Below are 17,855 nucleotides of genomic sequence, written 5' to 3'. Positions count from 1 at the left end.
TCTTTCATACACATTGAGAAATCTGCTTGATTTCCACATGGAGCAGCAATAACTGGTGGTGTGAGGTTCCTAACACATCTCTCTCATGAAGATGGGGGGTTGGGATCCCATTGCTATAGGCCAGCTACCTGTATTTGACAGTGCACAGTCCTTGCAATAATTCCATTCTTCTTAGGACTTCATTCCTTTGTGTCTGACAACTAATTCAGCTCTGTGATGCAGCTGGTTCCTTCCTATCCCTCCTTCAACATTTGCTCATATTTGCTTCTGTCTTTTACTGTTCTTTAGTTCTGGCCATATCCCCCTGCATCTGCAGTACATGGCATCATGATTATTCATTTTTCATTTTATTTGAATCAAATTTGCTACACTATGTGGTGCTATTGAAAAATAACTCTAAGGTGATTAACTATTTACCTATTATATGATAATAAATGCCATTAGCTTGTTCTTCAGAATTAAGATATTTAATGAAAACAAAAGGAATAATGTACATATCTGGCCATGGAAATTCAAGCCTACTATCTTTTCTTTGGAAGGAATTTCTCATCTGCTGCATCACTAGATGTGAGTGGAATTTAACTTTAAAATGACCAGCACTAATGAAAGCTCTGATTTCATGTCCTGCTACAGTGAACCTCTCATGAACTGCTAGATTTAATTTCCATGAATTGCTATTTCCATATGAAAGACGATTTTTTGTGAAGAATACCCACAACCTGGCAAGTAGATGTTTGATGATCCTTTGCATTTTTATTATCTTGGCACTGTGAGACAGCTCCTGCAGTGAAGGAAGTGATATGTATTAAAAGGTAACCTAAGTCTCTGCTGGGCAATAATGTTAAAATTTCCAAGAATCTTATCTTTCTACTGTAAACCAATTCTTTCTTGGCAACACTTCAACCAATTTCATGGTCCATATCCCTAGTAAGGACTATCTAAGTTTCTCAGAAGCAGTTAATAATTGCACCACTGGATCCCTGGGCCCCTCAAACTGCTCTGAACCAAAATTATCCCTGGGCCATTAGAGAATGTAAAAAAAAAAACAAACAAAACACCCAAAACCAACTACTTTATCATAGTGAAGAAGCTGCATGTTATGCAGGTACTGCTTCTTTTTCTTGAGACACAGTGATTTGTCCCTGGCCCTGCCCTCTTCTATGTGGAAAATATTTATAGCATATATGTAAGAAACATATATAGAAAATAATATATTACTATTTACATTCATACACTGTATAAACAGGAAAGGAGAGAAGTTTTTTAGCCCATAGAGGCTGAAGCTGCAGTTGTTTTCAGAAGCTAAAGAATTCTGAGAAGAAAGAACTCAGATCTGCAGAGATTAGACAGGAAATGAGAACAGTATCAATATGTGAAATTACCCCAACACAGATATTAGGCTCATCCTTATTTTGCATTGAAAATTCTGCATGTGGCTTGAGCCTTTCACCATTGTTTCCTCTTACATGTATTTTGCAGTTATTTTCAGCTGTCATCTAAGAACAGCCCACTCCTCCCATTTAGCTACACACTTGAAAAGTGTGAAAGATGTTCTTTCTGTACACCTTCATTCAAGACTTCTACAGGATAATCAGAGCCTTGCTTTACCCTTACCTCCAATTATCAGAGGTTGAATGTGTCAACTCTTCTACACTCCTACTAATTTAGATACCATTACTCCACAACACCTGCCCAGTCTGCTCGTTTGACTTCTAAAGCAGCATGAAGTGTATGGGAGGAACTGATCCACTTGGATTGTTATTTAATAGCTGTTTTGCAGAAGTGCCTACAGGCATTAATTAAGATCAAGGTGCAAAGAAGACTTACAGTGAAAAATAGTCTCAGCCCCAGAGAGATCATAATTCACTTCATAGCAAGTTACAACAGGTAAACGTGATAAATTAACTGTAGGGAGTGTCCAAGCATTTTCTGGAGAGCACAGATTATTTCCATGTATATATATACAAATACAGGTATGCTCATGTTGTTGAAGATATTAATTTCTGCCTAATCTTAAAATGACATCCCTGATGTCATAAAACTCTTTTTCCAAGATTTATGGGATTCCTTCTCCACCTACTGTGTTGTATATACTATACCTTAGAAAAAAAAATCAGTTCTTTATCCCTCCCTTTTCAATAAAATACTATGTATTGATTGCTTTTCAGCAGAACAAGAGATAAAAACAAGCCTTATGCATCTTATGTTTAAAATCAAAATACCTTCCATGAAGTTATGAGCTAGCCAATATCCATTCTCATGGAGTTAGTTTTAAAATGTATTATTAGGAAGCTGTGTTTTGAACAGTTATTGGTAACAATCAGACATGAAGGTTTAGGATACCGTAATATCTAATAGGCATATTTATCCATTAAAAATTGGGGATAGCTAATTTTGTAGGGGGAGATAAAGGTCAATTTTATTTATTTCAGCTTGCAAACTTTATTAATAAATCTATTATTGGAAGTAATATTCCTTAAGGCATTTGTTAAGGAATACAAATACATTGTTTTTGGAGGTATTTGTACCTCCAAATACCAGTTCGTTTCTGCCCCATTTTGAATGACTGAAAACCATCTATTATATAATTAAGGCCCACTTTTCCTGTCACTATAGATGCTTTCCTATTACATTGTATGCTATGCAGTTCTTTATGTTATGCAAAAATGCTGTAAAATACTGCCAAATCAAAAACCATACCAGCTGGCCTTAGGGGTAGTAACTTACAACTCCTTTCCACAGATGTAAAATCACTTTCCTATACAAACAGGCCACTTCCTCAAAAAGAATCAGCTGCAAGATCAGGATGCAAATAATGAACAAAGATAAAAGCAGTGAAATATTAATCTCAGATATAAACAAATTAGAATTTTGCTATTTTTAGTAGGACTAGAATGGATAATTTAACACTTTAATAACATGAAACATTGCCTACAGCACATGATGGATTTTTTTTTTTTTTGCTATTATATGTATTTTTACTATTCATTTACTTCTCTTTTACATAAAATAATCTGTGATTTAAAATATGGACTACAATGCTTTCAAAGGGAAAAAAAAGAAATATGATTGTCTGAATATTTTTGTAAATTAACACTTTTCAGCAGCCACATCAAGAAATCTTAAAGTCCTCTAGACAAAAAGGCAAGACTAATATTGAAAATGACACTTCTCTTTTACTGAGGCCCAGCTGCTCAAAGATTTGGGTGGTTGCCCAGAGAAGCTGTGGATGCCCCATCCCTAGAAGTGATCAAGGCCAGGTTGGATGGAGCTCTGAGCCACTTGGTCTAATGAAATGTGTATCTGCCCGCAGCAGTGGGACTGTAACTCGATGATCTTTAAAGGCCCTTCCAGCCCCAACCATATGATACTGAGTAGAGAAAAACGTACATTTGGACAGGTAGACTAGAGTAGCGCAATAGCTTTAGCTAACAGTTAAACATATGCTTTTATCATAAGGACTGATGGAATAAAATTTTTATCTAGGGGCTATAGAGGAAGGTTTTGGTAGCTTGCTCCGCTCTGATCCTTCTGCGTGCTGTTTTACCGCGGTCCGGGGTACATCCGACACGGGCAGCAGCAGCAGCCAGGTAAAGCGCAGTAAACGGCAGTGGCAAAGGTGCCACGGGAACAGAGCAGTGGGAAGGAACAGAACCATGGCAGGGCAGCAAGGAGAGCCGAGACAAAATACTGCTCTGGAAACAGAACATGTAGTCAATGTGTTATCAAACACACGTTATTAGTTCCGGGAAACATTTCACTGCTCAAATCAGCCTGAGATATGAAAATGCAGGATTACTTATCATATCTCTGTGCTGTGGGAAACATTTGCTGCAACCTCGCCAGGTACCACTGCGTGCTCACTCAGAGCCGGGCACCGCTGCCATCCCTGCGCGCCAAGCGTCCGTCAGAACGGTGCCATTCGCTACGCTATTCCCGGCCCCTCCCGGTCTGTCCCCGGTTTTGTGGGGACGGACGAAGGCAGATAGAGCACGTACGATGAGAGCACAGGGCCAGGGCCAGGGCCAGGGCCGGGGCCGGGCCCGGCGCCCCTTCACTCCAGCAGCGCCCCCGAGCCCGCCCGTGCCGCGGGCGCGCCCGGGCCCGCAGCGGCGCAGGGCGCGGGAGGCCCCGCCCGGGCCGGCAGGGGGCGCGCTAGAGTGACAGCAGCCGCGCCCAATGAGCGCGCTCCCCGGAGAGCGGCAGGGCAGCGCAGGGCCAGCCCCAGCGCCGGGCCGCGGGGGAGTGACGGCACCGGCGCCCAATGGGCGCGCGCTGTCCCCAGAAGGGGCGGGGCGCTGGGCCGCCGGAGGGGCGCTGCCGCCCGCCGCGGGCCGGGGGGGCTGTCGTAGGCGGAGGGCGCGGCCGTGCCCCGAGCGGCCCGCGTGAGGCAGCGGCTCCGCCTCCCGGGGGGGCGAAGGAGGAGCGGGGGCCGCTCGAGGCAGGGCGTGTGCGGGGAGCGCTGGGCCGCGGCCGGTGCGGTACTCGGCCAATGGGCGAGGCGGAGCGCGGCTCGCTCCCCGCCCCCCGCGCGCGGCTCGGCCAATGGGAGAGCGCGGGGAGGGGCGCGCGGGGCTAGGCGCGCGCTGGGAGGCGCCCCACCAGCAGATGCAGCGGAGAGTGGCGCGGGCGGAGCGGCAGCGGCAGCAGCGACTGCGGGAGCCGGAGCCGCAGCGGGAGCGACTGCGGGGGCAGCAGCGGGAGCAGCGGCGGCGCCTGGACATGGGGTCGCGGGCAGCGCGCCCCTCGCCGCGCTGAGGGAGCAGCGGTAGGCTTGGGCGCGGCGAGGGGCGGCGGGGCGCAGGTGCCGGGCGAGCCGCAGTGCCGGGAGCGGCCGCGGCCGCCGGGCGGGGCGGGGGACGTGCGGCGCTCCGCGGCGCTGCCCGCGGCCGCCCCCGCAGTCGGGCGGCGGCGCCTTGGCCGGCGCTGGCGGAGCGGGCCCTAACGCCGCCTGTGTCGTTGGCAGGAGCCGAGCGCAGCCGCGGGAGCCGCCTCTGCTCGTGGCAGCCTGCTGTCACCTTCCCTTCTGGCAATGGGGAATGGACTCTCGGACCAGACGCCGATCCTCTCCAGCCTGCCTTCCTTCCAGAGCTTTCACATCGTCATCCTGGGGCTGGACTGCGCTGGGAAGACGACGGTGCTCTACAGACTGCAGTTCAATGAGTTCGTCAACACTGTCCCCACTAAAGGATTTAATACGGAGAAAATCAAAGTGACGCTGGGCAACTCGAAGACGGTCACTTTCCACTTCTGGGATGTCGGCGGCCAGGAGAAGCTGAGGCCGCTGTGGAAGTCGTACACAAGGTGCACCGATGGCATCGTGTTTGTGGTGGACTCTGTCGACGTTGAGAGGATGGAGGAGGCCAAAACAGAACTACATAAGATTACTAGGATATCTGAGAATCAAGGAGTGCCTGTCCTTATCATTGCTAACAAGCAGGACCTGAGGAACTCCCTCTCCCTTTCTGAAATAGAGAAAATGTTAGCAATGAGCGAGCTGAGTTCTTCAACACCCTGGCATTTGCAGCCTACCTGTGCAATCATTGGAGACGGACTTAAAGAGGGACTGGAGAAACTACATGATATGATAATTAAGCGAAGGAAAATGTTGAGGCAGCAGAAAAAGAAGAGATGAGTTCTTTTTTTGACCTTTCTATTTTAGAGTAGTTACATGGTCAAAATTTGACGTAAGACAGCTTCCAAACCCAGGCCTGCCTGTTTGGATGCCGTTAAGCTTAGTTACGTTGAACAATCAGTTGCACAACCTTGCTGTGTGCAGGAAGGCTGTGCAGTTGTGGAATTTTTTTTTTTTTTTTTTAACTAGTCTCTTCTGAGTTTTTTTGGCTCTGTATTATTTCAGAAGCCCTAATAGATGATGTAATGCTATCAGGAAATGGATGGGTGGGTATATGTGACATGGATGTCTAAATAGCCAAATAAAACGAGGGTTTTCTGCTTAGTGTTGTAGTCATATGTTTGAGGGTGCCCTCTGCAAGCAATTTGCATTGAAGGTGTTTTGTGTTTTTAAACTTCCGATGCTCGTAAGTGGAGTGCTTAGGTGAACATTATACAGCTTTAAAAAACATGTATGAAGCTAGTAACCCATAATTTTGTTGAGGCTGGTTTTTCTACCTTGTTTGAGGATTTTTATGAAAGCTTGGCTACATGAGTAGGTTTTTTTAATTTGGCACTTTTTGAAATTGAATCATGTTCAGTTCAAACACTTCAAAGTTTAAGTGCCGTGGATTCTTCAACTGGTAAAAGAAAGACTTTGACAAGTAAAAACTGTAAACAACACGATGGAGCATGAAAAAGTGGTTTCTCAACATATAGCATGTTTTTTGGTCTATAAGGTTTTTGTTTTTTAGAAGTAGCCGTTCATCATTATACAGTGCTAATCAGGTTTAAACTGTTACTCAAAATTAGTAATTTATTTCTGAATGGTGAATTCTATGTTCTCCTAGTATCGAAAGTCAATGAATTGCAGTAAAGGATCTATAAAGAACAACTATGGGTGCTGCGGTTCTAACCAGTGCAGCATTCTTTGCCCTATTGGTGACTTTCCTGGCAATACAACATACTTATAACAAGGTAAAGATGGAGTTAAAATTAGAGGAGCACATCTTGTATCTCCCCAAAATACCCCATTTTATTAAAGCGGTATTGCTATGTCACTTTCAACGTATGCTTTTCTGTTGTGACTCTTACAGTATTTTGTGGTTAGGAATGTAATAATGCTTTATACACTCAAACATTAGACACTACCGGGGCGGGGGTGGGGGGGGAGGGAAAGGGGGAAGAAGATTTTCAAGATGGGCCTGTGTTCTGCTTTAATTATGCTTTAAGCTGTTCTTGTTTACAGAGTGTGCAAACAGTGTTAACTGGGCAGGATAGTGCTTGACAGAAAAGGGAGGGTAGTTTTTCTTACTGGTACAGAGCTTCAAGTGACTCTTTAGATACTTGGTTAGCAATTAAAAGGGCTAAAGCAGAGCCTGGATTTTTAAGACTAACTTTAGTGGTGCTGTAGAAATTAATCAGAATGTTAGAATATCTTTAAACTTTTGTTGAAAACACCAGACTAAAAAAAAAAAAAAGGTAAAAACTAGCGAAATCAATTTCCTCCTCTCAACCAGTAAAGTAATACATTTTTCTTACCTGCTGCCATGTATCAGAAGGATGACAGCTACAAACCGAATGTCAATTGATGTAATTTAGCTATGTTGAAAAAAAAATTCAAGCTTTTTAACCAGCAGCTGTTCGACCAGGAGATAACCAAAAATGCACTTTAGTGTCTTTGATAACTGAAAGTGACAGCTGTTTGTTTTTTTTATGACATCTTGGTCCTTTTTGAATAAACTGAAGTAGCTTCCAGTGGAGCTTTTGTATGTTGGTTATATATGTACCTGCACTGGTGACATTGTAAGTCACTTATTCAAGTAATGTCTATATTTATAGAAATGTGGATGACTTCTTAAACCTCAATAAACAATTGAAAACAAGCCTGCAGAGAGAAGGTGTGTGACTTGTTGTGCTGCAGTGGTACATTCTAATCAACCTCTGTGCACATAGTTCTGCTCTTACTCAAATCAGTATTTCTGTTGAATAACCAAAGTCTTAAAATGTGGTGAGGCTTATAAATGTCACAGTGTTAGAAATTGGAGGTATTTCATTGAAAACTTCGGATCAATGGTATGTCTTTATATTCATGGAAGAAATATCTGCTGCCATGAGTCTTTTCCAAAGTTATGGCTCTTGCATGATTTGAAACATCTTGTATATTACAGCCTGTTTTGTGTTACGTACAACACTTAATAGGCAATGTTGGGCATATATCACATGTACTCTCAGGTGGTACTTGATTTAATGTCTTTAGCCTTGTGTATCTGAAGCTGTCCGAGGGATTCATCTGCAGTTAAGCCTTGGGTGAATTTTCTTCTGGGATGTTACAGCAATGAGTAGAATGTATTGATATGGCAAGCTTCTGATTGGTTTCAGGACCCAAGCATAGGCAAGAAAAACTGTTTAGCCTGCAAATGAAAATGGCTAAGTTTGAACCAGAATACTCAAATACCAGAATACTCTTTCTCAAAACCCTGATATTTTCATTTTTGTTTATGTAACTGGTGGCACATCAAAATGTAGGTTGCTCTTAGTCCTGGGGAAAAAGCTCTATTAGTGATGCTGGGTCCTATGAATTTGGTGTATAACTGGTATATTCTAGTTAATACTTTCCTTCCTATTGAATGCAATGTACTCCTAGGCTAAGTAAGGTGAGATGGCAGGCTGGCTCTTTGTACCAGGTAAACAAACTGATACCAAATACTAATTGCTTCATTTTCAGTACTCATTAGGCTTCTATTGGGAATAGTTGAAAAGACATACTGCTTGGAAAAAAGCAACTGTTTTGTTCTGCATATTAAACATGCTAGTGTTTTATCTCGTGGCAGTCTCCCTCAATTCTTCTATGCATAAAAACAACAGTGAATGATTTTAATTACAAAGACTTGACAGATCTGTACTCTAGCATTCTGGAGGGAAAAGTGAGAGAAGGTGGAGAGTACTGTTTCTAAAATGTCATGGTTCTTACTGTGTTAATACTGACTTGGAAGTACAAGACTCTAGAGGGTGATTTTTAAATTCAAGCTATGCCTTTATCTGTATTAGAACTGTTTTGCTGTAATTTTACAGTGACAGTTGTGAGAGTACAGTGTACAAATGCAGCTTTACCTCTGAAACTGTTTTGTATTACTATGACAGTCTTCCAACTATGAACAAAACGACGATTGCAGGAGAGCATTCAGTATCTGAACTGATTGAGTTCCTGCTGGCACGGTCCTGCCAGGCATGGATCACATTTTTCTATATGACAAATTGTCAGTTGTGGCCTAGATACTGGTATGTAAGAAAATCTTCAGAGTAACTGAATAAGCAGGTGTCATTTTGTTACAATGCTAGAGTTAGAAATCTCAAATTGAAGATACTTTTTGCTCTAAGGTCTACACATGAACACTGTTCTTCAAGATTTCAGGTGACTATCTAACCTCCTTCTCTAAGGAGGTAAGGAATTGCATCTGGATTGGTGTTATTCAACAGGCTATAAGGTCTTGTCACCTTATCACTTGTTTTAGCTTATGAGAGTTTGCATAGCATTGCCTCAGCTATTTATTTATGCACATACAATCACAGTTAACCAGCTTTCAGGATCTGTTTTCTAGCTGCATAGCTGTGTGTTAGCATCAGGCTGTTTCAACTAGGAGAAATACTGCGAGATGATGAGGCTCCAGGTTCTCAGATCACTTTTAAGTTGCATTGTACTGAACGTGTATTTATATTTGGAAAAAAGTGAAACATTTTGCTCTTCAAATTTTCATGTTTTAGTGAGACGGTATTGATCCTTTTTGTGGAAAGCAATACCCACAGCCAGCCCATGCTTCCCAGTCTGACTTGAGTGCTTCTGTACCCTTTGACGGAGCACTCTGGGCCTGCAGGAGGTCATTATCCAGGACTTTGTGGTCACAGACCAGCAAGGAGCTGGAAGCAGTCAGGTGGGGGCTAGCTAAGCCCTTCTGGACCTCAGCAGGTCCTAGTGAAGCAGTTTTGTCTCCTTGGGGGGATGTTATCTGTACCTTGGATCATTTGTTTACTAATAGCAGAGTGTTAATTAGTGTCTGGCTGAAACTTGTTGAGAAGTGTCATTCTTGACGTGGAGGGAGGATTTAGATACTACAAATGGGTGCTACGAAGGACTTGGTAAGGCACAGTGTGTAAAACATAGTCGACCTGCATCCACCATATATAGGGCACTAGTCCTAACATGCAGTCGTGAATCAGCTGTCAGATTGCAGTGCATGAAGGCTGGCAAATGTGTGTTCGCAATGCTGCCTAACTTCTGAGAGAGAAATCTAGGCATGAATCAGTGCTTTTAGGATCGTGTTTTCACTTTACTGGTGGGTGACTCATCTTTTGAGAGGGTCACAGTTTACAGCCCACACTGATAGATTTGTGTCCCCAAGCCAAAACAATCTTTGTTGCTGCTGGGAGGGATGTGTAGGGTGCTGTTTGTTTAGTCTGGGGGTTGAGGAAAGCTTTTTTTTTTTTTTTTAAATTCTGACTGACATAGGTATGTGAAGGCCTGCCCCTAATGCTGCTCTTCAGTCTGTGATTATTTTTAGGAGCTGTATGAGATTGCAGAGTTGTGTGAATAAACCGAAGGGAAATACACAGCCTGGCTTCACAGCAGGGTGATGCTGGGGGCTGTCATGTGGGCTCCCACAGCCATCCTGCCTGTCTGAGAACAAAATAAAGGGCCAATACATAACTGGTACCTTGCCCTTCTTTAAACCATTAGTCAGTCTTAAACCATCTGTAAAGAAGACAAATTGAAGTCTTGTAGACCTAGATGACAAAAGAACCACACAGCAAATGAAGGACTTAAGTTTCCTCCTGCCAGTGTCCTGTTCTGTTGGTGCTGGCTGGGGGTGAGCCCAGGACCTCTGGGTGAGTGGGTGATGCTGCCTGCCTGCTCCCCACGGGACTGAGTAGTCACACACTGATTTTATTCAAAAGCAACCCAAAATCTAAGGCAAAAAAGTGGGCAGGGAGGCTAGATAGTACTTCCAGGCTAAATACCTGCTTGCAAAAAGCTCAGGAAAGTAAGAGAGCATAATCCCTGAGCTTTGAAGATTATGGTTTCTTAGTTCCAGCTATATTTACACAGCTGCTCCACTAGAATTAGGAGCTAAAGATGACAGAATAGTTAGAAAGGAGAAGGTCAAGTACAGTTGTTGGCTGTGGGGTGTGTGAAGGGAGAGAGGATTTGAATCTGTTGGGTTTTCCTAGCTTTTCAAGATACATTGAGCCCTAGGAAAATATATATGATTTTAGACTGCTTAATTGGTTCAAAATCTTTATTATTTTATACGTTGTAGTTTTCCTATTGCTGAAATGAAACAATACCTCATTTAAGAAAGTCACCTAATCACTGTATTAATCTCAAATGACAAAAGAGAAAGTTAGCAGGGTTATTGAGCCTTGTTGAATGTGCTGAGGGCTCCTGGCTGGCTCACAAGCTGCCATATCTCAAGGTTCTTTCTAAAAATACCCAAATGGTAGAATTTAGGTCAGACAAAGTAAAGGTGTGAAGCCTGATACCTCAGGCCCTACATGTAGTCCAGAGGTACCATCAACCCTGTAACCACTTATCTTCTGTTACCAGTTTATGAATGATAATTTAGGATTATTTCCTTTGGAGCATAACATTTTCATCCCTTTCCTGTTTCAGTGTCATTTGCCTTGAAAGCTTTAACAGATACTTTTTATAGTAGAACATCAATTAATTGGGTGTCAAAATGATCAGTTTGTGAATAGAGAGGATCAGGAAGAGTGTTCACATGTGCTTTAGTGACTTGGTTAGGTAAAGCCAGTCTTTTTGTAAAGTAGGCTTAACAGGATGAAGATAACCTTAAAAAGGGAAATTTTCTAAAAATATCCTCTTGTTTCTAACATTAGCGGAACTATGCTGATCTTAGAATTTTTGTATGTTGTTGAAGCATGGGCTGCTGTTCTCTTGACACCAGTTGCATGATGACCTCTAAAGTGCCTTCAACAGATTGCAGACAAAAGATGTAAATTCTCCACAGTATTTCTGAATATATGTATATATCTATGATGTATGTTTTCAGTTGTCTTGAGGTGTTTCTGTAAGTCAATTTAGTTTCTAATAGAACCTTGATTCTTTGGGAAACATATCCATATCTCTGCAAACACAGTTTATGCCTATTTGGTTCCTGTTATAAGGAATAGAGTAAAATGGCAGTCTGTGGTTTATTAGTAGCACTGCTTCCTTTGAACTCCAGCCAATGAATTTCTATTTAAAATATATATATCCCATTGTTCTTGATTATGATGTATGTTGTACAGGAGCTGAATTTTGCTAACCTTAGAAGTGCTAGCCTCCCTGATTTTAATTAGCCTAGAAATTTGACTTGTACATTTAAAGTCACTGTAATTTAGCTGTAATCAGTCATGTTACACAGGAGACAAATGGGATTCATGGACTGCGCCCACACTGATGCTTTCTGACAGCTCTCCTATTGCCACATCAGTACACATCCCTCACTGCTTGCTATGGTAATACTGGTACCAGCAAACTGTTCCTGCATGGTTCAGCAATTGTGTTTCTGCCACTCTGTCATAGAACTGGCTTATATACAGAGTTTGCTTATGTCCTGCTATTGCTGTAATCATGAGAGGAGACAGAAAAAATTCTGTGCAAAGACTCAGGTGTACATTGCAACTTTAAAACAGATACATCAAAGAATGTAATTTAAAGTCCCAGAGTTAATGCAGGAAACTGAAAGCTTAGGACTGAAGATTAGTACATCCAGCCATGCCACTATTTGTTGGTCATTTTCTCTGAAGATTCTTCATCTATGTGTAAAACAAGAACCTTGTAGTTGCTCTTACATTTAAATTTATGCTTAAAACTATTGTGAGATATTAGGACATTTAGAAAGATAGTGAAATGGAAAGTAATAAACTGTGACACTCAGATTTTTCAATTGACTTGCAACATATTTGTCTTCAATAATTATGCATCAGGAAATCATACTGTTTCAAAAGTAATGTATTTTAGAGTTTAAAAATACGAGTTCAACATACTGGAGTATCTCTTCATGCACTTCAGCTTCACAGAAAACAAAAATATTACCATTGTCGAAAATATGTACTTCATATACATCAATGAATAAATATTCATAAATTGTATCAGTTTATGATTACCTGATTTTTGTTTGTTTGACCATAGCTATTAAGCAAAAATGGTCAAAATTATTTGGTTTTATGTCTAAATTAACTTGGGATGAGCATATGGTCTTCCAAATCAGGCATATGAGTGTTTTCAAGTAACAGTGATTTGCAAGGATCTGGAGTTAAAATAACATATTGTCTTAAAATAAGCTTTTATGTGGAATAATTACAAAAATGAGTGGCAATGCCTTTGAAAAAGTAGCTGTATTTTATATAGTGCATTGAGAGAAGTAAGTTAGTGTGATTTCAGACCTCAGGGTTCAGAGGGTCTCCTGTTCTCGCAGCCTTTCTTGGCTGTAATGAATCAGTCTGCACAGGATGTGGCTGCTAACAGATGATAATGCAAAGTGAAGGGCTGGGCCATGAAAAGCCCCAGGGTGGCTCAGCGTGGTGCTGAGTTCTCACGAAGAGCTGATTGCTTTCCAAAAATAAGAACAGGAACTAGGGCAGATAATCCATGTAAAATGCACTTTCCACCCTTACCCCTTCACAACAATTTATTATTTTCAGTATTACAGAGCATTACATGTTGATTATATACATAATCCATGCAGTCACCCACATCTACCTACGCACACTTCTGCTGTATTCTTGCAAACCCTGTTTGTGAGAATTTCTCTGGGATCCTGTTTTGTGGGTGTAACTTGAGAATATATAAATAGGTTCACGTTTTCCCATCTTTTAAACCCAAATGTGGCTGTGCATCAAGAAATATGATTCTTGGAAATTGTTTCCTCTGTTTCAAATCTTTCATGTTATTAGGCTAAGGTAATCTGGGCTGTTCACATTGCATGGGAACCATGCTCTTGGTGGTGGCATTACCACTGCTCAGAGTTCAGGTGTGTCAGCACTTTTTTTATAAATATAAATCCTTATTTCAGAAGATTAATAACATAATAGAGCCTTGGAATTTCATACATATCTGAAACTTGGCACAGAGTATTCATTTTGCCTTTTACTACGTTTAATAAAAAATATATGTATATTAGAGGGGAATGTAAATAAACAAAAAAGAAGCTTGTGTTTTGCTGCTTCTTCTATCTCAAAGTTAGTTTTGTTTATGAAAAGAAAAGGTTTGAACTTGCAGCTCCAAATGGAAACATTTGAAAATTTTTCCTTAAGTCAAAATAGTTAGCACTTGCAAATCAGGCCTACACACATCATACAAACTTGCAGAGCTCACTCACTGCACGTGAAATTCTCTCATCAGTGTCAGTAGCGCTATTTCTGTGCAGTAACAGTTGTAAAACTGAGCATGTACAGAGGACAGAATGAGGAACAATCTTTTCCTTTGTTTTTTTAAAATTAATAATTTCAAGTCCTCTCCTTAACAAAATACATTTACAGTGGTGATGTTGAAGTAAATCAAATGCAGGTTTTTGTCCACCTTGTGGGAAAAAAACCCCATGCTTGTAAAATTTTCAGGAAATTTCTAAACAATAAAAAAAAAATAAAATTGAGCAGGCTCTAGTCCCAGTAGAAGCATTGAATCTTTTGATGTTTGCTGGAATTTTGATAACCCTTAAATTATCCTGAGGGTTGCTGAGGGTGTGGCTTGCCTGGGTATAGTATCTTGCATAGATGTCTATTTTTTCTTAAAGGCAGAACTAGTACAGAAATCCTGTATTAATGATAGCTTTAGTCTGACCTAAATCACTTCCGGCTCTTTCCTTATGGATGCACTTAAGCCTCTGCACAGGGGGTAAAGGATCCAACTGTTTGAATCTGCAACACTTTATCCTTCCTTTGCATTCATTTCATCTGCACATACATGCCTGCACAAAGCACTCTTCCTCCCCAAGGAGCATTGATCTGCTCAGAAGACTAGACATACTCTTCAGTCTTTCTTTGCCCAGCCAATTTTATAAAGGGTACAACACCTTTAGAGTTGGAAAAAAAAAAAAAAAACAACCACCTTTTTTTTTTCTCCTTCCATTAAAATCCCACTTTCAGTGGCATGGCCATAATTATCTACTTTGTATTGGAAAATCTCACTCAGCCTGATTTCTTTCTCTTGTTTACCTGTGGGAAGATTACTACATCTATAATATCCTTGCAGAAGAAGTGCTGTGTGTTTTTAGTATAACACAGGCACAGCAGCACAACAGTCAAGATTCAACATACTTAATATTAGAGCTATAAAAATGAGGCATTCTTTTTCAATTTAAGCATCTCTAGTTCTTTTTACAACTAATGGAAAGAAACATGTTTGTCTAGGGTGTGGTTCATATTAGTTCAGGAGGGCTGAGGGAGGTCAGATAAATCACTCTGTGCTGTGGCTTGTTTCTCTCTCTGCTCTACAGAAAACATAAACTGATTAACTCAAATATAGACACCTGCCTTTTACACCAACTGTCTATACTTATATCTGAAATGATAGCCCCAAATCCATGCCAGCTCCTCTGTTGGAAAATGCAGGTATCTGCCATTTGAGATCTGTGTCAATCTATGGCAGGTGAGAGCCTCATGTAGTGCTTTGCCTTAGCAAACCCATCCCAGTGTTTCTAGGTGTTGGTCGAAGGCCATGCTCTTTGTAGAAGGAAAGTACAAAGACCAGGATATTAAATAACATCTATTTTACAAAGTGCAGTGAAACGTTTTATTTACCATGAACACTACATTTCACAGTCCAGATATTCCTGTGAGAGAAATTGTAAACCAAATTACTTCCTCTTACATTGTCTTAGTAAAGCTACTTGTACATGCAAAGGTAGCTTTTCCATCAAATTCAGTGGGTGGGAGATAAGGCTGTGTAATTGTGCAACAAAACTGTTGTCTAGGAAGAAAAACTTATTACTTTTTTTTTTTTTGAAAATGCAAGTAGATCCCCAGCTATTCATTAGCTCATTGATACTGTAATTGAGTCTAGCAGCACCTGCTTCTGCAGATGTTGGGAGCTGCAATTGCTCTGGTGTGACCACAGAAAGGCTACTGGCAATCAGTCTGAAATTATTAAAGGGTGAGAGGGAGTTGCTGAGGGAAAGCTTGTTAGCTGGTCTTTAGGGCTGACCTGAGCACAGAAACAGGGTGTGAGTAGAGAACCCCATAAGAAGAGGACATTATAACCTGCTGTGATGCCTTCAGGTTTCCTTCTGACTAATAAGGTACGAGTAACTGAAAACCTTTCTGATGAGAAATCCCTAACATTGGAGCAGGTATGAAAAGGGAGCTTCCTTGTCCCTGTGTTGTGAAAGCTGTGATAGTTTAATATTTTCTAATGCACTTATAATGATCAAACTTCTTGCTGCCTAAAAGGTTCAAAATCCACTATAGATAATACTCTGGAATTACATATAACTCATTTCTTTAGGAAACGCAGCTGAAATGCTGAAAGTTGGGTAGAGGGAGAAAGATACCTTGAAAGTAGAGATTTTAGGGTATGATGTTATGAGCTTTGGGTTTTATCAAATGACTAAATGTATTCCTGTAGGCTTGGGGAAAGCGTGAGACTTTGTTTTGTTGAAGTAATTGCTTGATCTTAAAAGAAAGCCGTTGTGCAGGCTTATGGGGATTTCTGCATCCCCTAAATCATCCTATCATCATGTGAAAGCACAGTGAGGGTGTACCTCCTGGGGGCTTATCTCTGATGTGAGACCAGGTGCTATGACATCCTATCAGTTATCTCGAGTGAGAAAATAACTGTACATAGTCTCCAAAGCAGATATGATCTGCTTCCCTAAACATCCTGTTCACTCTGTGTATTGTGTGGATTAAACTGGGTTGTGAAGACATCGAAACTGGAACTGAGACTCCTGCTGGAAACCTGCATTGTTCCTGTTAGCCCACCTTCTCTCTTCCACTGCAGATGTGCTTAGAAAACCTTTATCTATTGCTTCTCAGGCCTGGGGCAGTGAATTAATAATGCATAGCATAGCAAATTCAGCACTAGTAAGTGGCTTCATCGGCATTCAAAGAGTTTTCCAGGAGAATGGTGCAGGGGTTATACCTCTGCAGAGAACTAGAGGACTAACAAAGCTGCACTTAAATGCTTTGGGTAGAGTGGTTAGGAGTTTTTTTTTCTTCTTAGGATTGGAACCCAGCAACCATTCAGCTCATTACTAATATGGAGATTGTTGGGCCATTGATTTTTTGTTTTAAGCATGTTTTAATTGTTGCAAAATGAAAAGTAGAGATGTGGGAGCAAAGACTTAAACCAGTCCAAAAAAAAAAAAAAAAAAAACCAGTCTGCAAAAAGATGTGACAATATTTGGGAGCTATTGTTAAACAAAACAACAACAACCCTCCCCTCTTACCATACCCACCCCCCCCAAAAAAAAAAAAAAAAAAGAAACCGAATAAAAAAATTTTAAAACCCTCCTCCCCCCAAAAAAATATCCAAAAAACCAAAAAAAAAAACACCCACACCACAAAAAACCCTAAAAGCCTGAAAAACCCTTCAGCTAACAATTGACTCAAATTTTTGTTTGGTAATAGTAATATTTTGCAGAGTGAGGGGTGTGGGTTTTGCTGGGGCATTTTTGGTGAGGTTTTTTTTTCTTTTTTGGTTGTGTTTTTTTGTAGGGAATTGGTTGTTCATTGTTCAAAGTGAACTACAGTTGTACACTTTCTATCAAGCTGTTTTGTTCAGCAGTAAAGCTCCGTGGATACAATCTGGAACAGGGCTGGTGGGGAGCTTGGTGGCAAGCACAGGAGAGCTGTGCTTTTTTCAGCATGCTGAGCTGATGGAGGTGTTAGTTTAGTTTACTTTTGTTGCAAAGCCAGAGCTTGTTGCTGGCAGCCAGAAATCCTCCTTTTAACAAACTCTGGCATGGCTTGAGTTCTGTGAGTCTGCCTTACCCAGCTCTGTGGTGGGACTCCCCCAAATAGTGTGTTCTGAGCAATTAAAAGCTCTTTCAGTGCCAACAGCAGGTCACCTGTGAGTGAGAATCCAATTTTGTATTCCCCCTTATGTCTCAGACTCCTGTCCCCTGCAGTGATGATGTTGGACTCTAATGCATTTCCATCTATGTACTGTACTGTGACCCTGAAACCCTAATTTAAACCCTAATCCCACATCCAAGAAGACTGTTGAATTTTCTCTTTCTTTC

The 17,855-nt window shown here is 41.3% G+C and overlaps 1 protein-coding gene across 1 annotated transcript; it reads left to right on the top strand.

Moving 5' to 3' along the window:
• The first annotated feature begins 4,619 nt into the window (after positions 1-4,619).
• Positions 4,620-7,499, top strand: ARL4A (ARF like GTPase 4A). Its single transcript, XM_021538332.3, has 2 exons — positions 4,620-4,768; positions 4,967-7,499. Exon 2 carries the CDS (start codon positions 5,033-5,035, stop codon positions 5,633-5,635), a length of 603 nt encoding a protein of 200 aa, XP_021394007.1. The 5' UTR covers positions 4,620-4,768; positions 4,967-5,032; the 3' UTR covers positions 5,636-7,499.
• The last annotated feature ends 10,356 nt before the right edge of the window (positions 7,500-17,855 follow it).

This window comes from Lonchura striata, chromosome 1 (assembly GCF_046129695.1).
Source record: "Lonchura striata isolate bLonStr1 chromosome 1, bLonStr1.mat, whole genome shotgun sequence".
Taxonomy (NCBI): domain Eukaryota; kingdom Metazoa; phylum Chordata; class Aves; order Passeriformes; family Estrildidae; genus Lonchura; species Lonchura striata.
The sequence above is the reverse complement of the archived record's forward strand: the minus strand, read 5'-3'. Positions and strand labels throughout refer to the sequence as shown.